Below are 21,095 nucleotides of genomic sequence, written 5' to 3' on the forward strand. Positions count from 1 at the left end.
CAATAGTCCATCTGACATGGGTGACATCAGAAGAAAAAGGAAGGTTGTTCAGAGGATGAGCAGGTTATTGCAATTTGATTCAATATTCCAATGACAAAATAATTTGGTAGCACAACTGATTTCAGCTGAATACTATTGTCTTTTTAGAGCTGCTTTACAGGAGAATTAAATTCTGTTTGCATCATTGAATCATTATTTTCCTGTTTATCTCTGTAAAGCTGCTTTGAAACAATCTGTATTATATAAAGTGCTATATAAATAAAGGTTGTTAACATTAGTTAAATTAACATTAGTTAAATTATCAGCTAGGTGAATTTATAAATATACTTCTGCTTAGTGTTAAAGGTGCCCTAGAACCAGTTTTTACAAGATGTAATATAAGTCTAAGGTGTCCCCTGAATGTGTCTGTGAAGTTTCAGCTCAAAATACCCCATACATTTTTTTAACTGCCTATTTTGGGGCATCATTAACTATGAAATTAACCCCTTTAAATCGCGTGCTCCTTGCCCCCCACCCCACGAAAAAAATGTAACTTTAACCACATTTAACAGTACATTAGCAACATGCTAATGAAACATTTAGAAGGACAATTCACAAATATCACTAAATTTATCATGATATCATGGATCATGTCAGTTATTATCGCTCCATCTGCCATTTTTCGCCATTATTGTTCTTGCTTGCTCACCTAGTCTGATGATTCAGCTGTGCACACATCCAGACGTTAATACTGGCTGCCCTTGTCTAATGCCTTGAACATGAGCTGGCATATGCAAATATTGGGGTCGTACATATTAATGAGCCCGACTGTTACGTAACAGTCGGTGTTATGTTGAGATTCGCCTGTTCTTCAGAGGTCTTTTAAACAAATGAGATTTATATAAGAAGGAGGAAACAATGGAGTTTGAGACTCACTGTATGTCATTTCCATGTACTGAACTCTTGTTATTTAACTATGCCAAGGTAAATTCAATTTTTGATTCTAGGGCACCTTTAATGTTTGTTCATTCATAATTTACTAATACAGTGGGGTCCGCGAGATAACTTAAAATTAATTTAAATATATTAATATAGTTAATTAACTTTATTATTAATATGTTAGATTTAAAAAAGATAAATTAAATCTTTGATCAGTCAGTGGTGTTTCTGTAGGCTACACATGATGTGCATTACACGCTTCAAACTTCGAACTGTTCGAACCGCTTCGAACTGTTCACTCATGACATTGATCGCTGAGTTTTTATTTTTCATTTGTATTTTGGTGTTTAATAATTCTGAATGGATCCGTACAGTAGCTATATGCAGTCCTTTGGCTTCCCCCTGTGGTCCTGTTTGCTATGGTAGGTTGACTTGTGCTTATTTGTTACTGTATAACCTTGAAGTAAAAGAGGTTGTGAACCACTGTACTAATAAAGTTAAATATAATAATATTTATATAGTACAAAAATATAAGTATGTAGAAATTAACATTAACCTACAGTATATTAATAAATGCAATAAAAATATGGTTCATTGTTAGTTCATATCTAATGCATTAACTGAAGTTTTTTTATTTTTTTATTTCACATTTTATAGTTAAAGTCATTCTTACCAACTGAACCTTATTGTAATGTGTTTTCATCTGTAAATGTTTTTGTGCATTTTTGGTTATTTTTGGTTCGCATTTTGGTTCATTTTTGGTTCGTAATAGTTATTCTAAGGATTATATGAAATAAAACATTTTTATGAGAAAGAAAGTATTTCAAGGTAGTATTCTGAAATCTCAGTACCTTTGAAGTTTGGTCGTATCCGTGAATCATAGGTCATCAGCAAGCGGTTCAGTATGTTGCTGGTTGAGTTGGCTGGGACTCTGTCCAAGTCCTCTGCTGATAACTGACTGGCAATGTCAAAACAGACACATGCACATTATACTGACAGTACATCATTTATCATACTAGGACTTAACTTGCCCTGGAAAAGAGTCACAGCCCTCTCAGATTCAAGAACTATTCACTACTCAATTCCTCTGGAATAATGTCAGCTATCAGAAAATACAGTAAAAAGCAGAGACACTTACTCATGCTTAGTCATACGGATATGGACCACTGGCCCTGCCTGTGGCCTGAGGCCAGTTTAGCTGGATTTGTTAGTATGTAATAGAGAGTGTTGACAAGGACACAGCTGTTCCTGGACCAGTGCTAACAGAAACATCCAGTCTAGCAGGCTCTAAAATTTATCGCCAGACTTTTACTCTGCTTAACAGCACTGTAATTCTTCATGACTGACATCCTTGCATCCTTGGCAACCTTAAATGATTATGGGATCAGCACACATATGTGTGTATGCGAGTGTGTGTTACTGCCTGGGAGACTTACGAGGGACAGATGACTTGTTTGCCCTTTTTCCCCTTCTTGGGTTTGCCTCCTTCTGCATTGCTTTCTGCTGAGAACTGAACCAACAGCATCAACAAGATCAGCCACTTAAGAACCATGACTGCACACCTGCAACACACACAGACACATTAGTCAGCAAAAATACAATGGCAAACACTTTTGAATGTAACTATAGCATGTACTACATCAATGCAAAACATCAGGCCAGATCAGGAATAATCATTTCACTTGAACAAGTTACTGCTGAATAGATAACAACGTAAATTCTAGATATATAAAATTTCTCTTTCAAAAAAATGTTTTGTGCTAACACAGTTACATATAAAGTCACCATGGAAGTTGGATAGTCTTCCATATTATGTCGTATATCCAAGTGAAACAGCTTCTCGACAAGAAAAAATGTAGGGTGGGACTTGATTTCGTCCATTGATTGGATTGTTGTGGTTTGCTATTGCTGTGATCTCATGTGAGTGACAGGTTGTCCCGTTCTTGCACCAGTAAACACGTAATCAGGGAAGAGAAGAGATGTTGTTGTGAAAGAGAAAGGGGAAGTCATTTTGATTATAGATTAGGAGGGCACATGAATTTTAAGAATAATGATGTGCACAGATAAATAATACTGCAATATTCCATTAAAAAAATAAGAATTGTCAATTTCGATTTCATAATAACTTTAAAAGGAGGTTGAACCACACCATAATATTTGCTGTCAGTATGCACTGATGATATTGTACCAAGAACAATGTCTTTTGTAAAAGTTGATTAAGCTTGTAGAGGCCACGTATGTAATATAATATTTCATAATATATATAGTATATAATATGTAGTATATAATATTTTAACCATCATTTAACCTATTAATAATAATCATTTCATCCATTATATGTGATGTATGAAAGATGTGCATTGTTTTTAAAGATGAAAATGTAGGCCTAACAGCATTTGAATGAGTGGTGTGAATAGAAAGCATTAAAGCATTAAGGATCTACAAACTGAATGAAATCTGTAGCTATGTCTTGTATTCTGTTATATTTCTCACGTATAGTTTCTTGTATTTTTATATGGGAGATCAAGACTAGCTGTCTAGCTATTGAACATTTTGCTTGTGATTTCCCAGGACAACAGAAACAGTTCACAGTACACAGGTTCACCTGGGGGCATGTTGTCATAGTTTTTATGGTCTGGAACTAGGTTGTCACAAAGAAACATTGAATTACCCATTATAGGCCTTTCAGCTAAACAAATTAAATAAATAAATACAGTATAACAGTTATGAAAGAAAACAATTCATGAAAATGCAAATGCAGAACTGCAAATGGAATATCAAATCAGTGTTTAGTCCAAAGCACACGAGCAAAAATAAATAAAAAAAAATGTGCTAACTTTATCAGAAATATTCTTGTCCTGAGAACACAGTTCAACATTTTGGTTAAAATCCATTTTCATTTTTGTTCACCGTTTGAATGTACGCTATGTAACAGCTACAATAGCAAAAATATGATATTGGTCAAAAACACAAAAATGTAAGAATTAGTTTTGAACTAGCTTATAATATAGGCCTATCTAAAAATGTTTGGTTTGGTTGTGTATCTTGATAGAGAAATGTCCCTTGCTTAATACAATCTCTTACAAAACAGCTTATTCCTCGCGCCTTGATCAGACCTTGAGAATAATGTGCAGATTAATTAACGCTAATAAAAGCTCTCGCTCCAGCGGCGGAGTGAAAAACACCAGGGACTAAATTCAGCTCTAGAGATCCGCAGTGGGAACACCAGAGAACACTCACCACACCGTTAACACTCTTACCGACCCTCCAGTGCAGACTTATACTACAATAAAGACACCCGTAATAAGTCTCTCTGAGAACTTGCGAAATCATGTGGAAGCGAAAAAAGCGCGCGTCAGTGAGAACATCTGAACATATGACAGTATGAAGACACTTAGCCTCACCTTATGAAGAAAACACAGATGATAGTAGTTCCCCGCGCTCAAACACGCTTCCAGCAAACACACATGCCTGTCATTGTATGTATATCCACACTCCGGGCTCAGTTTCTGTGTGTGTTATGGATTGCGCGTGCATGCACCTGTCCCGCTGCAGTGAGGCTGCTGCTGTGCTCTCGCGTGACGAAGCAAGCTCTGTCCCGCACCGGCGTCACTTTCTCTGCCTGGATTTAAGTTACGAAACCTACTGAGCTACAATATCATTAAGTGAATTTTAAGATATGAGGTAAATGTGTTATGTAAAATCAATTTAAGCTGTTAAACGTACATGAACACACGCGGATTCAACGAAATGACAGCGAAAGCAGCACACTCTGATTACACGAAGCAAGACTTAAGAATTCACGAGATGTTAGTGGTTTTGTGAACAGCTCCTCCTCACCTCGACGTGTCCTTTGTGTCACATTAAATCACATCCCCTCTCTCTTAACAGATTTACACTGAGACCACAGAACTAAATGAGGGCAAGGGATGGGCTGTGTGTGTGTGTGTGTGTGTGTGTGTGTGCGAGAGAGAGAGAGAGAGAGAGAGAGAGAGGGGAAGTGGCAGGAAAGATAAACGATCCCATGTGAGAATGGGAATGAGCAAGATTCACATTTACAATATGAGAAGTTGAATTATATTTGCTCAGTATATCTTATATACATAATACATATATTAATTATATATTTATATCATATATATATATAATATATTGCTTAATGTAAGTATAAATATATAAAGTATTATATATGTAGAGAGAGAATAAAATTAATTATATTTGATCTGTATACCTTAAAAATAGTTTTAAACAGATCTATCTACCCATCTATCCATCTCTTACATTCTATCTGTATATACTGTACACATACATGAAGTGACAGCATATAAAACTTTGGTGCATAGGTGTGTGTGTGTGTGTGTGTGTGTGTGTGTGTGTGTGAGACCAATACAAAGAAATACAATGCAACTGGGAAATAAAACACTACAATTGTGTTTCGGAATTTGTGAAGCCATTCTGCTCAGTGTGGCACAACGCCAGCATGCTGCAGAGGAGATACACACAAACTCTCTCTCTCTCTCTCTGCGCTCACGCTCTCACACACACACACACACACTGGACAGCTTCATGATGGTCTTTACAAATTACAAACTTACCTCAGCATTTCAGATGCTGTAAAACATCAGCTCCTCCATCACACGCACACAAAGTTGTCAGATGTGGTATTTTCACAGGGGAATTAGGCTTTAAGTAAAACAACTACAGTAAGTGACTATTATTCTTATAAAGTGATCATTACACAACATACTACATAACCGCTCTGATAATAAAAACAAGGCAGATGCTATGCCAAATATGGGACATGCTTTCATGCCTTCTACACATATACATAAAACACACACACACACACACACACACACACACACACACACACACACACACACCATCTGTCCAAGGCTGACAAGAACACAATTCATCTTGTGCTCGGGCAAATTTGACCACTATAAACAAAGAATTGAGTTCACTGATTGGATACCATGTCCAAAGACATGGAGCAAGGGTACATATTTTTAATTCACATTATAATATGAAATTTGTATTATAAGAGCATTGACCTGATTTTTTTGCTTTTAATTGAAATACTTTTTATAAATACCTTCATAAAAATCTGTCACACAACACAGGGACACCTAAAATGTATGGGCCAATAATATATGTTAAAGGGATAGTTCACCCAAAAATGAAAACGGTCATCATTTACTCACCCTCATGTTGTTCCAAACCTGTATGGCTTTCTTTCTTCTGCAGAACATTAAATAAGATATTTTCAGAAATATCTCAATGTTTTGTCCATACAAAGGAAGTCAATGGTCACCAAAACTATTTGGTAACCAACATTCTTCAGAATATCTTCTTTTGTGTTATACAAAAGAATCAAAGTCATACAGGATTTTGAATGGCATGAGGTGAGTAAATGATGACAGAATGTTTTTATTTTGGGTGAACTATCCCATTAAAGCACATACTTCAATCTCTCATTTAGTTCAGCCTCAGAGCAGAGATATACCACAACATGCAAATAAATCAGGCCTCACAAGCTCTAATAAATAGAATTACAATTTTCTTAGTACAGCTAAAGCTTATACAAAATGCATAACTATTGGCCTAAATGTCTAAAGCAGTGAGGTGAAGCTCAACTTTAAAAGACAGAGTCGTTGACCTTAAATCAATTTGTACTAATAAATTTAAGGCCACATGTAAGGTGAACGGACAGTCCAGCTCATAATAAATGTCAGCATTTGGGTGGTTAGATTAACTGTCTTTCTCCTTTTATTAGCTCACTGCAGTGCTGAACTCTTGTGGCCAGGCTACAAAACAGCAGTATAGACCACTCAGATTAAAGCTGATGTGCAATTTTCTCCTATGCAAGTTTAATATGCAGAGATAACATTCATAGGTGGATTTCCCCAAAAAGTAAAAATGCTGAGGCTTTGTGGTGATTTCAACATTGCTTTGTGTGTTTGAAAGGCCCGACATAGCAACTTCGACTTAGCCAATGGCATGAGTTTAGGGTGGGACTACCTGTTTGTACAGCCAATGGCAGATGAAAGTATACACTTCATCTTTAAGACACTGTAGAAGCACATTTTAGAGTAACTATACAGATATACTGATGATAAACATTTAATGTACATGTTTCTTTTTTTATTCTGTATTTTAAGATAAATATACCATGATTACAAATTGCTACAATATTGGTAAATAAATAAAAAAAAACATTTTTGTACTTTCAATAATATCATAAAAATACAATCATGCCTCGCTTAAAAGACTACAATATTGATCCCACAATATTGATTCTGTAATGAGTCACCATCACACATCATCAGACGTGTGATTGTCATCAAATTTGAGAACATCAAATCACTTCATCTGAAAACAGAAAACATAAGAGCCACTTTAGATGTTTTACAAAATTGTCCATTTTTGCTTTGTTTACAAAAATAATCATGAAAAAATAATAATTAAAACACTGTAATATTCCATATCTGTCAGCAATCAGATATGGGAAGCTGTGCTATTAAAAAGGACACAATAAATACAAATATTATTATGTTATACAATAATATACAATAATAGTTACTACATAATAAAAATATGAATGACACAAATTTCCATCATAATGTTATTTCATTAAGGAAATATAAGTGCTAGAAGTCTCTGACATATATCTGTATCTTTTGGAAAGCGTGCTGTATAGGTATATACAGTGGAAATAAATACAAACCTAAAAAACAAAAAGTTTTGACATTTTGAAAAATGTAACAAATAAGAAATACTTATAGTTCAATAGTTCACCCAGAAATGAAAAAGGCTTTCTTTCTTCTGTGGAACATAAAAGAAGATATCTTGTCTCAGTGTTTTATTTATTTATTTATTTTTTTAAGTCAATGGGACCCAAAATTGTTTGTTTGCCAATGTTCTTCAAAATATATATTTTTTATGTTCCACAGAAGAAACAAAGACATACAGGTTCAGAATTACATGAGGGTGAGTAAATGATGACCGAATTTTCATTTTTCTGTTTGTGTGTGAACTTTTGATTTAAAATAAAAATGTAAATGTTAAAAATAAATATTATGTAAAAATTACAATTTTATTCTAATTTTTAAAACTGTATTAAATTAGATAAACGCAAACAAGTAGCATTTTTATGAGTCTCAGACATTTAGTCCCCATTGTATGAGTAAAAATAGCAAGAGATGTTTTTCTCTCATTACCCTTTCATTTCTCTTTTCTTGCTCTCTAGATCTCAGCGCTCCAGTTGGTCCTGCTGCAGATATTTTGAGCAGTCCAACACTTTTTTCACCTCACTGACATTTAAAGTCTCAGAGCACATGGGGCATACTGCCTCTGTCTCTAAGAGCCTGAAACAAACACATACAAATACAGAAAATCAATGGATGGATAGATGACTAGATAGGTAGATGTATATATGGACCATAGATGGATGAGACTTACTGGGTGAATTGCGAGTAGAGAGCAGGAAAATCACAGTGTGGGCAGACACACCAATCCTCCTTGACCAAGTGACGACCCTGAAAATTGTGACACACATCTATCAGACAGATTGTGTAACTGTGCTACATTTGCTCACTAAAAGGTCGAGTCAAGTTTATTGTCATTCCTCTCATTACAGTCATGGACAAGTCATGAATGAAAAATTGCACCTAGAGAGGAAGTTAAAATAGGGTGTTTTTCAGGCAGAGGAAGGTTCTCTGTGACGTCTGCACTGTGGAACTGAAGCTGCAGGTTGCAAGAGCTGCTTGTGTTCAGTGATGCAGTAGATTAAGTTGTGTGTACTCACTGTGGCGATACAGTAGGGCAGACTGTTTTTGCAGCCGGGACAGAGAAGCTCGCAGTCAGGCAGGCTGAAGCCGCAGTACGGACAGGGTGAGCTCTCCTCCTCGACCTCAGAAGTATCTGGACGACTAATGGAAAACACAAAAAAAGTCAGTGATTGGGTCACTTGTAACAGCAGGATTGTAGTTTGGAGGTTGAAAAATTTCTGTATATAAAAAATACCCTCAAATACAACAGATTGAAGAAAAACAGAATACCTCAAGAAAGCAAAAACTTATCAAACAACTGTATAAAGTGCAAAGAAGTTTATTTCTTGTTTTCTATATGTAAAAGGCACTAGTTCATAGATGGACAGAATGAAAAAACATCCACAGTCCAGTTTAAACCAGTGGTTATACCTGGTATATGTGTATATGAGGTAGCCTAATTTTAAAAGTCTACACATAAGTCATGTAAATTAATAAAATCTTAATATAATATAATAAATATATATATATATATATATATATATATATATATATATATATATATATATATATATATATATATATTATTTTTTATATATATTTATTATATATATTCTCTTAATTGTAATGTTGACATGCATTCTCTGTAAAGCTGCTTTGAAACTATATGTATCGTGAAAAGCGCTATACAAATAAATGTGAATTGAATTGAATTAAATTTATGCCAAGCTCTAAAATATTTTGCTGTGAGAAAAAAACACTTTATCCTTATCCAGTAAATCAGGAATGACATCAATAGTCATGTAAATTCAATGGTTGAAAACAGTGGGATCCCTGAAGAACATTCAGCTCTTAAAACTTCTGGAATCTGAAACTTAATTTAATTTATATTTTAAAATAATTTAATTTAATTATACTTATTTTAGTTACTTATGTTAATCCATGGACTGTTCTAGTGTTATTAAAGGATTAGTTCACTTCAAAATTAAAATTTCTTGATAATTTACTCACCCCCATGTCATCCAAGATGTTTAGGTCTTTCTTTCTTTCAGCACTCAATTCACTAAACCAATTATGCAAAAATGGTAAAAGCCTTAAAAAGCGTGTCATGGCATCGCGCTGTTTCAGTAAATTGCAACATTAACCACAACAATATTTAAAATCCCCCCCCCCCCCCAACATTTTTTTCTTAAAGGATTAGTTCACTTCAGAATTAAAATTTCCTGATAATTTATTCATCCCCATGTCACCCAAGATGTTCATGTCTTTCTTTCTTCAGTTCAAAAGAAATTAAGGTTTTTGAGGAAAACATTCCAGGATTTTTCTCCATATAGTGGACTTCAACAGTTACCAATGGGTTGAAAGTGCAAACTGCAGTTTCAGTGCAGCTTTAAAGGGCTCTACACAATCTCAGCCGAGGAATTAAGGTCTTATCTAGCCAAACGATCAGTCATTTTATAACCAGAAAACATTCATCTTGCAACTGCTCTATGATGTGCCATGCATTACGTAAACATGGTAAGGTAAGGTGTGACATAGGCGGAAGTACCGCGGTAGGGCCCTTTTTCTGGAAAGGCCGTTCCTACATCACGCGTGACCTTTCCGATGTGATTATGTAATGTGTTGCGCATCGCAGAGCATTTGTGGTTAATTTTGTACCTTTAGTTTTTTTTTTTTTTTTTTTTAGAAAATTACTGATCATTTGGCTAGATAAGACCTGTATTGCTCTGCTGGGATTGTGTAGAGCCCTTTGAAGCTGCACTGAAACTGCAATTTGGACCTTCAACCCATTGGTAACTGTTGAAGTCCACTATATGGAGAAAAATCCTGGAATGTTTTCCTCAAAAACCTTAATTTCTTTTCAATTGAAGAAAGACATAAACATTTTGGATGACATAGGGGTTAATAAACTATCAGGAAAATTTAATTCTGAAGTGTACTAATCCTTCAAGAAAAAAAAAAGTTTGGCAGGGGGGACTTAAATATTGTTGTGGATAATGGTGCAATTCTCTGAAACAGCACAATACCATGACACACTATTTAAGGCTTTTACCATTTTTGCATAATTGATTTAGTGAATTGAGTGCTAAAACAACACAGACACCATGTGCAAATGAACAACCCTATTAATGGCCGAAATTCATTATTAGCAAATTTCCTTTGTGTGTCTTACCGGACCATGGCCTCTATTTTCTTCTTGTATTTGAGATCAATCTTGTTACGATACTCTGGTCTCATTAGCATAGAGGCAAAACTGAAAGCAGAGTTCCTTAGTCCAGCACGATGACATTCAATAACCGCTGATGTGAGGATGGGAACAATGTCTGTAGGCCATAAACACACACACAGCTTTATGCTACATTAAAGGTGGATCCAGAGCCTACAACGTTAGCTCAAAAAAGCGCATTGCTCAGGAAGACCACAACTGCTATTGTGTGGAAACAGGTCATTACTCATCACTGTCGTATAACTCTTAAAGCGTTTCAATGATGTCAGGTTCAATATATAATTAGCTTACAAGCGCAAGTGATCCATTATCGACAGTTAAACCAGTGATACAGACGAAGAGGTTGCCATCTCCTCTTTATATGAGAAAAGATCTAGTGGATCTGACAGCCATAACAGTACTGAAGTATGTGTGAGTGTACAAGAGAGGCTCACGGGATGGGAATTTGCTGATGTTGTTGGACACACGGATAAGCATTCGTGCCCCCTTTAAATGATCTCCCCTTTTAACATGGATCTGAAAAATGAATGAAAAACAAACATCAACTTCCCAGAACAGTGAATAACTCATGAGCACATGCACATCAAATCACTTAAAAAACTCAGAAGGAAGCTAAACAGATTTCTGTAGAATATGAATGTCCGACATTGACAGAATTCTAGGCCTCCATTATCCTTGTTTGTTTATTCAGTTTTCTTCACTAAATAAACATGAAATATTGTAGGGCCACAACAAGTATTTGAACACTTCTCGTCAATTAAACCACATTTAAAATGTATGATTTTCCAAGTATTAGATACAAAACATCAAATCAAGCAATGCACAACCAACTGGTATCTACAGGTAGGTTATTTTTAGGGTACGTTTACATGACAATGATGTACTAAAAACGAAAAAGATTTTCTTGTCTGTTTTTCAAATATAAACACCAATATATATATATATATATATATATATATATATATATATATATATATATATATATATATATATATATTCTACCATTCAAATGTTTGAGGTCAGTTATATTATTTAAATGTAAAAGTCTTATGCTCACCAAGGCTGAATTTATTTGATAAAAATACAGAAAAAACACAGAAATACTTATTACAATATTTTAATATATTTTAAAATGTAATTTATTCCTGTGATGACAAAGCTGAATTATCAACATTCATTACTCCAGTCTTCAGTGTCACATGATCCTTCAGAAATCATTCTAATATGCTGATTTGCTGCTCAAGAAACATTTATTAAACTTATTATTAATGTTGAAAACAGTTGTGCTGCTTAATAGTTTTGTGGAAACGGTTACACTTTAATTTAATTTTTGTAACAATGTGAAAATCTTTACTGTAACTTTTGATCAATTTAATGTGTCATTGCTGAATAAAAGTATGAATTTCTTTAAAAAAAATAAATAAAAATAAATAAATAAAAATATACTGAACCCACTGGTTTGCTATTTTGTAATATACTCCAACATCATTCGTTAATTTTTACTTTTTGGGCCCACTACATAAAATGTAAAGAATAAACGTTGTAACAGTGACATTGAACTTTACATTGCTTTGCTTCAAATAATGTACGCGAGTGTTATCGTCCACAGTGTAAACATGTTTCCCACCTTCACTAGTATGTAGCTGTGCAGGATCATCAGGTTTGTGGCCATCTCTGCTGGGATCTTAATGTGCTGTGTCTGAAGCTCAGCGTACATGCTGAACAAAACATCATGGGCATTCCTGTAGTTTCCTACAACACACACACACAAATAAGTGTGCTTCACAAAAAAACACAGGGTGGGAATTCCCTAAGAATGCATTACGTCTTCCTATTTGCACAAAGTGTCTGGATTGTTTTAGTGCTTGGTTGGAGTTAATAAGTTGATAAGAATTATACAAATCAGGTAAAGGTGCAACATGTTCCCAAAAAACATTGAATGACAATCTGTTTACTAAAATAACATTATAAACCTGGATAACTGACCAAAAAGCACTAAAATCAGACCTGCAGATTGCTCCTCTCTAGCGATTATAATAGCCGTTCTCGCTGCCTCTCTGTACTGTTTGAGAGCCATGTATAACCGGAACAGATATTTTGCATCCTAGAAAAGAGCAGAACCAACAAATATTACCTGGATGATATAATATTTCTGATAACACTGCTGATGCTAAGTATCATCAAAAACCCAACATCTATACACAATGATTTGGACTGAATCCAACCATTTTCAAACATATACAGTACAGTTTAAACAACTACAACACCAACACACACAGTCAGAATATGAAGTAATAAAGGAGAGGAACTCTACTGAAACACAAACACACTTTCACATGTACACACAGACACACAGAAGTGCCTTCTGCTGGGTCACCACAAGGGGAAGTATCAGCAGATGCAATGAGCTACTCACGGCAAGAGACTACACACATGCAGTGACACGCAAGAGAGAGAGAGATGATGAGTGTAAGGACAACAGGAACCAATCAATAGCTTGTTTTAAAGACTCTTAACACACTTAAAGGGTTCAATGCCCACAAATTTTAAAAGAGGACACGCATTTACAAGAAACAAACTGACAATAAATGATAAAGTGAAAGTCAATGTTAGAGCTCTCTGGAGACACTAGATAATCCTCATGTTTATTATAATGTAATCAAATATTATTGAATAATATCAAGAAAAATCAAGTCCTGGAGCAAGGAGTGGTGATGAATCCAGTGGGGTAAATAATGGAACATATAGGAAACAAATCCAGCAAGTCGCAAAACTACTGTACTGAAAGATTTATTTATTTATTTATTTTCAAAAGAAGTCTCTTATTTGTAAAATAAACAGTAAAATGGTAATTATTTGAAATATTACTACAATTTAAAAAAACTGGTTTCTGTTTTAATATATTTTAAAATGTAACTTTAGCAGCCATTACTCTAGTCTTTAAGTATCACATGACCCTTTAGAAATCATTCTAATATGCTGATTTGGTGCTCAAGTATAATTTAAAAACAGTTGTGCTCTTTAACATTTTTGTGGAAACCATGATATTTTTCTTTGATGAACAGAAAGTTTAAAAGAACAACATTTATTTGAAATAGATTTGTAACAATTTATAGCAATTGTAACAATTTGTAACTTTGATCAATTTATTGCATCCTTTTAAAATAAAATGATCAGTTTCTTTAAAAACATAAAATTAACTATAGTTCTTGGAGGAAAATTTCAATTCAAAGAAATAAGTTTCAATTACTGTATTAAACTCCAAAAAATTTCAATTTTAGTCTCAGTTATGTTTAAAATACCTTTGGCATTCCGTCACTTTCCCCCATCAGATAATCAATAAGCTGATTGGTTAGAGCTTCATCCTTTGCTTCACCTACCTGTTAAACAGACAGCATTAAAATCATCATCATCATTACAACAATTTTTTAGCAATAACTGCTACAACTAGACATAATCACCATCACCATTTTTTCCATGATTCTGAAATCTGGCAGATACATTAATTATAATTATTTGTTAAGTAGCATGATGACTAGACTATAAATCTTTACAATTTTGTATAAAATTGAAAACATAATAATAAAAAAAAAAAAGGTACAATTGAATTCAGGCATTAGGTGCAGTATGAAGAATGGATATCTGTTTATTTCTGCTCTTTTAAACCTGTTAGAGAAAACTAGTATGCTGTATATTGTGATAAATTATACGAATTGGATGTAGTAAAGAGTGAATGAACTCACTGTCTCAATGGCCATCTCTATGGCCAAACTGTCATCAGAACTAGGACATTTCAAAAAGTGCTTCAGCGCCTGTGTGCGGACAGACAGATCCAAATATATTAATAATAATGACCAAGGTAATTAGCACAGTCAGTTGAGTAAAGAATCCCTCTAGGGATAATGAGCAAAGAGAGAGGGGCAACCAAGTGTGACGAAAAGTGAGAGTTTGAGAGACAGAGGGAGTGTGCTCAGGCATGGGAAGGAAAGAGGTAAAGAAATCTGACAGCACACACAGTTTTTGTACCCTGTTGTACTGTCCACATTTCTGAAAGAATTTCCCAGCCTGAAGATGATTCTTCTCCCCCTCAAAATACAGCGCTATGCTCTGATAGTCCTCTGTTGTAGCCTCCGAACCTGGACACATGCACATAGCATGATAGAAAATTTAAATATTGAAATTATTCATTCAGTACAATTTGGATAAATTAGTATTGTAAATTATGTGCTGTGTAGAATGAAATGAAGTAGGTCATTCCTGTTATGAAGCACCTTTTTAACTCTATAACTTGGTAAGAAAATGAACAGAATGAAAATAAAGATTTAAGTAAGGCATTGAAAAAAAGTACTGAACAGTACATAAGAAAACCTATGAATTAATTACCAATTAAAATTATATTTCCAAGAAAACATGATGTTTTTGATTAAAGAAAAAAAAAAAAGTAACCTAGAATATTTCTTAAAAAAAAATTTCCCCCATCACATGATATAAAAAACACATATATCTTCAATTAATTGTGATATTGTGAAAACTACTAAGATTTCCATCTTTTAAAAATCAGAGTTTAATATTTTATCAAGACATATAATGTACTGTAGGTATGACCCAAGTGTGAGATGATCAGAGAGCTCACCAATGATGTCAGCATAGACCTCCATCTGCCCGTGCTGCTGGGCGAGCTGAAAAGCTTCATCGCTGCAACGTGACAAAACCAGGAACTGGATCGCTGAGCCGTAATCACTTAAACGCAGGAAAAACCTGTGCAGTCACAGAACATTTAATCACACTAACAGAACATCAAAATGAGCAAAGAACTTGAAATAAGAGCAGATGTTCAATGCAGACAATCACTTACATTTGTTAAGAATGCATTTTATAAAAGTAGAAAAGGTATTTCATTTCCTAGGCACACAGATTTTGGAGGCAGCTCTCTTTACTGACCTGGCTACCATTTTGGCTCCTTCAATGGACTGTGTTTCTCGTACGATGCGGACAGCCTCCTCAGGGTTGTTAAGATGCTCCAGTAAGATTCGAATTACATTGTCCCAGTCTCGTGCACTTTCATAGGCCATTGCTGCCTCTTTATATCTAAACACAAACAAGCACAAAATTTGGAAAGTGGCAATTCAGGGGATGTTGCCGTTTCTTGTCTCTTGAATGTTTCTTGAATAACACGAGGAGGCACATTTTCCAGAATAAACACCCAGGAAACATTCCTCCCCAGAGGACAAACATGCCTTCCCAGAGGACCATTTAATAAGCTGAGTTGAAAAACACATTCCATACTCCGCAAGCCAGATTTTCAGTCAACCACAAAAAAATACATATATACATACATAAATAACTATATACAAATTTTGCAAAATTGTATTTCTTTGTGAAAAAACATTCACAACAATGAAAACAAATAAATGTAATGGTCACTTAAAGGATTAGTTCACTTTCTAATTAAAATTTCCTGATAATTTACTCATCCCCATGTCATCCAAGATGTTCATGTCTTTCTTTTTTCAGTCGACAAGAAATTAAGGTTTTTGATGAAAACATTCAAGGATTTTTCTCCATATAGTTTATTAAAAATAATCATTTGTATGCAAGCCTAAAAAAGTAAGTTTTAAGTGAAGATTTAAAAACACTAAAAGAGTCAGCATGTCTGATCTCATTGGGAAGAGCATTCCAGAGTTTGGGAGCAAAAGAAGAAAAAGCCCAGTCACCCATAGAGCGTAAACGTGTAGAAGGTACAATTAAAAAGCCAGAATCAGAAGAACGAAGATTGCGTCTTGGGGTGTATGCAGTTAAAAGTTCGGACAGATATTGTGGCACTAAACCATTCAAGGCCTTGTAGGTGAGCATGAGAATTTCAAAATCGATGCGAGAAACCATTGCTCATTTTCTATTTTTTTTTTTTAACCATAAATGCTCATCTTGAATTAGCTCTCTTCTTCTTCTCTATTTGAATTCCAGCAGTGTAGACGCTGCTAAGTTTATTAATGCCCTCCACAGGTCAAAGTTTGAACTAAATTGTCATATATTATATTCTAGTGCAAGTATACAACAATAGGTTGTTTGCAATCACGTGGTTCTGGTGACACGCAAAATACCGGTGGAGGGCAAGCAGTGAAAATTAGAATGGAAGAGATGGAGAAAAATAATTTCTGTGCTGGTTTAGAAAGGTATAAACAGAAAATCACAACATATGTTGGACCGGATCCTTATGTTATGAAGAGGAGCGACTTTTTTACTGAATTGAAAGACTTGACTGTCATCGAGGAGATAGATATAGAGAATGTGAAGCTGCCATCAGGCCGCGTTCAGTTCTAATCTGGGTTTGTTCATATCGCGCTGCCTTTCTGCTAGTGAAGTTAGGGCAGTATTTTGATTTTGTGTCGCCATTGTAGGTCATTTATGCTGAATCGAGAATTGCAACAGGAGCTCACATCATCGTTCAGGGGAAAACTGGACGGTGTAATACAATTGTTGCCTTTTCTACTTGTAAAAACACACTAAGGGAAGCAGACTGAGGAGGAGACGGGAAGACGCCGTATATATAAAATCTAATAATGTCACTGATTGAACCCACTCCCTATTACTCAATAAAATAATCATATAGCTGAGTGTTTTTGAAAGTATTGTCTTTGTTGTTGAATCGACTTCTGTCAGCTTGTTAAACATTTATTTATTTGGACATTTTCTACCATAAGATGGCTGAAACAGCAGCGCGTGACACTGTTCTCACGGTAATCAACATTTGTGAACGGAATACTACAAAACTGAAGTGAAAACACCAAATTATCATTCAATGGGATAAAATAGCTTCTCTTCCCTGCAAATGATACCATGAAGAATGTGGATATTTAACCAAGTCAAAAACAAATAAGGTAAGCAGGTATCCATATTCATTTCAGTATCAGCAGATGCAAAACGCTATTAAAAGACGACAACTTTTAAAGTTAAAAAACGATATTTTAAAGTTAAAAAACAATATTTTAAAGTTAAAAAACAATATTTTAAAGTTAAAAAACGAAGTTATAAAAAACGGTATAAATTATGTAAACGATATAAACACCTTCTGGGTTTTCTATTTTATCAATTTGAGCAACCATAAACAACGCAAAACATACGAATTTTGAGTTTTTGATAGGATTCCTATATAGAAAAATCACTCCCTGCCCTCCAGACTCATTCGCGCTGCTGCTGTGACGTCATGTGCAAACAACCTATTAGTTCAAACTTTGACCTGTGGAGGGCAGTAATACACTTAGCAGTGTCTACACCGCTGGAATTCAAATAGAGAAGAAGAAGAGAGCTAGTTCAAGATGAACATTTATTGTTAAAACTTATTTATTTATTTATTTATTTATTTTAAGAAAATGAGTGATGGTTTCTCTAGACAAGACCCTTATTTCTCGTCTGGGATCGTGTAGAACGCTTTGAAGCTGCACTGAAGCTTTAATTTTGACCTTCTACTGTTTGGGCTCCATTGAAGTCCACTATATGGAGAAAAATGCTGGAATGTTTTCATCAAAAACCTTAATTTCTTTTCAACTGAAGAAAGAAAGACATGAACATCTTGGATGACATGGGGGGGGTGAGTAAATTATCAGGAAATTTTAATTTGAAAGTGAACTACTCCTTTAAAGGGTGGTTGGTGGTATGGTTAATCCATATTAAAAATGGGAAAATTATGGAAAATATATTACTTATTTTGGCAAAAAAAATCTTTAAAATAATAAATAAATAAATAATGACATATTGCATTTGGTACATACTTGCCATCAGCCTCCTTTGCCTTAGCATACTGCAGGTGAATCTTCGGGGAAGTCACATGGGGCAGGAGCTCGCCCACCTTTGCCCTGATATTAAGAGATTAGAGATCAATATTAGTTACAAGTTTGTTCCCATAGCACAACATTCAAATCTGTGATGTACACTGTTATTTACAGTTGTGAAGTTGCATTACCAGTTTTTGCAGCGTATGTAGACGGATGCAGCTTTGTCGTAGTACTGGCCTTTCTCATACAGCTGAGCTGCTTCTGAATATTGCTGCACACAAAATCATTCAGCCAATAAAAAAATCTGAAAACTCTCACTAACTGCTCGCTAACAGAGCAAATGAGAGTGATTTGTATGTTAAAGCCCAAAGTGTACTTCACTTTTTAAGCATGGGCTAGCGTCCTTGTACAGTGTGCATGACGCGAACATCAGCATATTGCATATGCACATTGAATTTTTTGGCACTAATTAGTTCGTTCACAAGGTGGCAAAAGTGCCCCAGGGCCATTGATTCACAAGGTAGTTGAAGAAAAAAATAAATAAACAGAAGAGACAGAAACGTGTGCAATCTACAACAACAATGGATGGCTACGTGAAAGAGAGATTCTGCATTGAGGTTAGAAAGAACCTGCATTTGTACAACTCCTAGCCTAAAAGATTATAAAGATGTGTAAATATCTTCACAATATATTTGGGCTATACAAAGATGCTAAAGAGAAGGAGTGCAAGTTGTGTCAACCGCCTATGTAAGCGTACATTTCAAATGGAGTATACTGTACTTTGAAAGGCTATGCGTACAATTGTGCGAATGAACACACACCTTCATGCTTTCCAGAATGGCTCCACAGTCTTTCTTCAGAGCTCTGCTGGGGTGTTTGATGGCCTGATTGGCTCCTCTACGAATGTCCCCCATTCGAATGGACATACGAGCCACTCCTGCTAGACAGCTCTCATCATGATCCTGGTACTACAAAACACACACACACACACACACACACACACATTAGGATCTACGGTCTGTGCTCATGGTTCTAGATACCATAAGGAGATTTTTTTGAATAAAATCATAGAAAATCTTCAAACTTCATTCTTGAAAAAGCTATTGTATGGCTTCAGAAGACTTAGAATATAGTGCAAAAGTGAAAATTTTTGCAGTTTTTTGTCCTTTTTGGAACGTGACTGCCCTCGGTCATCCTATTCACTGTACTGAAAAGTGCACCATGAATATTCACAATTTCTTCTTTTCTGTTCCATGAAAGAAAGACAATCTGATGACTTTTTAAGTGTGTAAATGATACATTTTTCATTTCTGGATGAGAATTTCCTTTAAAGTTGCTGATCATCATTTGAGAAATATGCAGACACTTGCCTTGTTGTTTCCTGTTATGCCTTTCTCATAGTGAGCCAGTGCATTCACATAATCTCCACTAGAGGGTGACACAAAAACATATGACATTACATCAGCAATAGAGTGCTGTACAGGGATCACATATTTTTGTAGGCCAAAACCCAGAAACGATTTAGCATTTTAGCAATTCTATCTTCCTGAAGTCAAGAGGTGCATCCCAATTGCACTACTTTACACTTTTGTAGTATAAATAGTGTGAGTAGTGTGTTCATACAAAAAATTTCAAAGAGAAAAAGTGCACTTTAAATACTTAGTTGATGCACTTAATTTACCGAAAAAATAAAGTGTGGAATGTTGGACACTTCATAGTATTACGTAGCGGAGGGCGAGGGGCTATCAGACTCCGATATTAAACAACACGGTTGAGTACACTGCAGAAGTACATAATGTATAGTGTGTCATTTTAAATGCAACTAATGTTTTTAGTAACTTTAACTAATGGTTTTTGGTTAAATGCCTGAAATAAGGTCTGTTGTTAACACAAGCTCAAGATATTTTGATGTTTTATTCTACAACATGAAACACATCAGTAATACCATTAGTGATTTTTTAAAGTTTTTACTTGACTTTTGCTAACAGGCGGTTTGCTAACACATGGCTAAATGGGACTACAGAGATTGTCAGGGATGTTAAAGGGGTCATGTTATGAGAAAGCAAGTTTGCCTTGATATTTTGACATATAAGAGGTTTTTGTATCATTAAAACATCTTGTCAGTTTCATAGCTTAAAGCTTCCTCCTCATTATAAACAAAGCATTTATTTAATCAAGCTCCAAAAACATCTCGTTTTGATATTGCACGATCTGTGACGTCACATGGGAAATTTATTTGCATTTGACTGCCTCCAGAGCAAGACAAAACAGAGTTATACATCACTGGCCCACTGGCGTTCAGTCACTTAAAGTCCCTGTGAACCGTGAGTTGAAACCGACTTTACTTCAGTGTTGTGACAATTTCCAAGTGAAATGGAATATTGAATAGAGGACAGGGTTTTATTTTAT

General features: G+C 35.0%; 2 protein-coding genes across 4 annotated transcripts in view; both read right to left on the reverse strand.

Moving 5' to 3' along the window:
* Window positions 1-4,747, reverse strand: part of glrba (glycine receptor, beta a) — a 32,210-nt gene extending 27,463 nt beyond the window's left edge. For all 3 annotated transcript variants that reach the window (XR_007185894.1, XM_048197619.1, XM_048197618.1), the window contains exons 1-3: window positions 4,323-4,747; window positions 2,355-2,480; window positions 1,770-1,876 (exon numbers count right to left, since the gene is read on the reverse strand). Coding sequence is in view for 2 of the 3 variants with exons in the window: in XM_048197619.1 (XP_048053576.1) it covers window positions 1,770-1,876; window positions 2,355-2,470 (223 nt within the window). In the remaining variant the exon portion in view is untranslated. The remainder of the gene's footprint in view (window positions 1-1,769; window positions 1,877-2,354; window positions 2,481-4,322) is intronic.
* Window positions 4,748-7,047: 2,300 nt separating this feature from the next.
* wdr19 (WD repeat domain 19) overlaps window positions 7,048-21,095 on the reverse strand; it is a 29,002-nt gene continuing 14,954 nt past the window's right edge. Inside the window, exons 21-37 of the mRNA XM_048197620.1 lie at window positions 20,057-20,114; window positions 19,508-19,654; window positions 18,875-18,957; window positions 18,684-18,767; window positions 15,856-16,002; window positions 15,548-15,672; window positions 14,941-15,050; window positions 14,658-14,726; window positions 14,217-14,294; window positions 12,922-13,018; window positions 12,542-12,666; window positions 11,349-11,430; window positions 10,861-11,011; window positions 8,726-8,849; window positions 8,380-8,456; window positions 8,139-8,285; window positions 7,048-7,290 (exon numbers count right to left, since the gene is read on the reverse strand). Of these exons, the coding sequence (XP_048053577.1) occupies window positions 8,171-8,285; window positions 8,380-8,456; window positions 8,726-8,849; window positions 10,861-11,011; window positions 11,349-11,430; window positions 12,542-12,666; window positions 12,922-13,018; window positions 14,217-14,294; window positions 14,658-14,726; window positions 14,941-15,050; window positions 15,548-15,672; window positions 15,856-16,002; window positions 18,684-18,767; window positions 18,875-18,957; window positions 19,508-19,654; window positions 20,057-20,114 (1,672 nt within the window). The 3' untranslated portion in view covers window positions 7,048-7,290; window positions 8,139-8,170. The remainder of the gene's footprint in view (window positions 7,291-8,138; window positions 8,286-8,379; window positions 8,457-8,725; window positions 8,850-10,860; window positions 11,012-11,348; window positions 11,431-12,541; window positions 12,667-12,921; window positions 13,019-14,216; window positions 14,295-14,657; window positions 14,727-14,940; window positions 15,051-15,547; window positions 15,673-15,855; window positions 16,003-18,683; window positions 18,768-18,874; window positions 18,958-19,507; window positions 19,655-20,056; window positions 20,115-21,095) is intronic.

The sequence above is a fragment of the Megalobrama amblycephala genome, linkage group LG7 (assembly GCF_018812025.1).
Source record: "Megalobrama amblycephala isolate DHTTF-2021 linkage group LG7, ASM1881202v1, whole genome shotgun sequence".
Taxonomy (NCBI): domain Eukaryota; kingdom Metazoa; phylum Chordata; class Actinopteri; order Cypriniformes; family Xenocyprididae; genus Megalobrama; species Megalobrama amblycephala.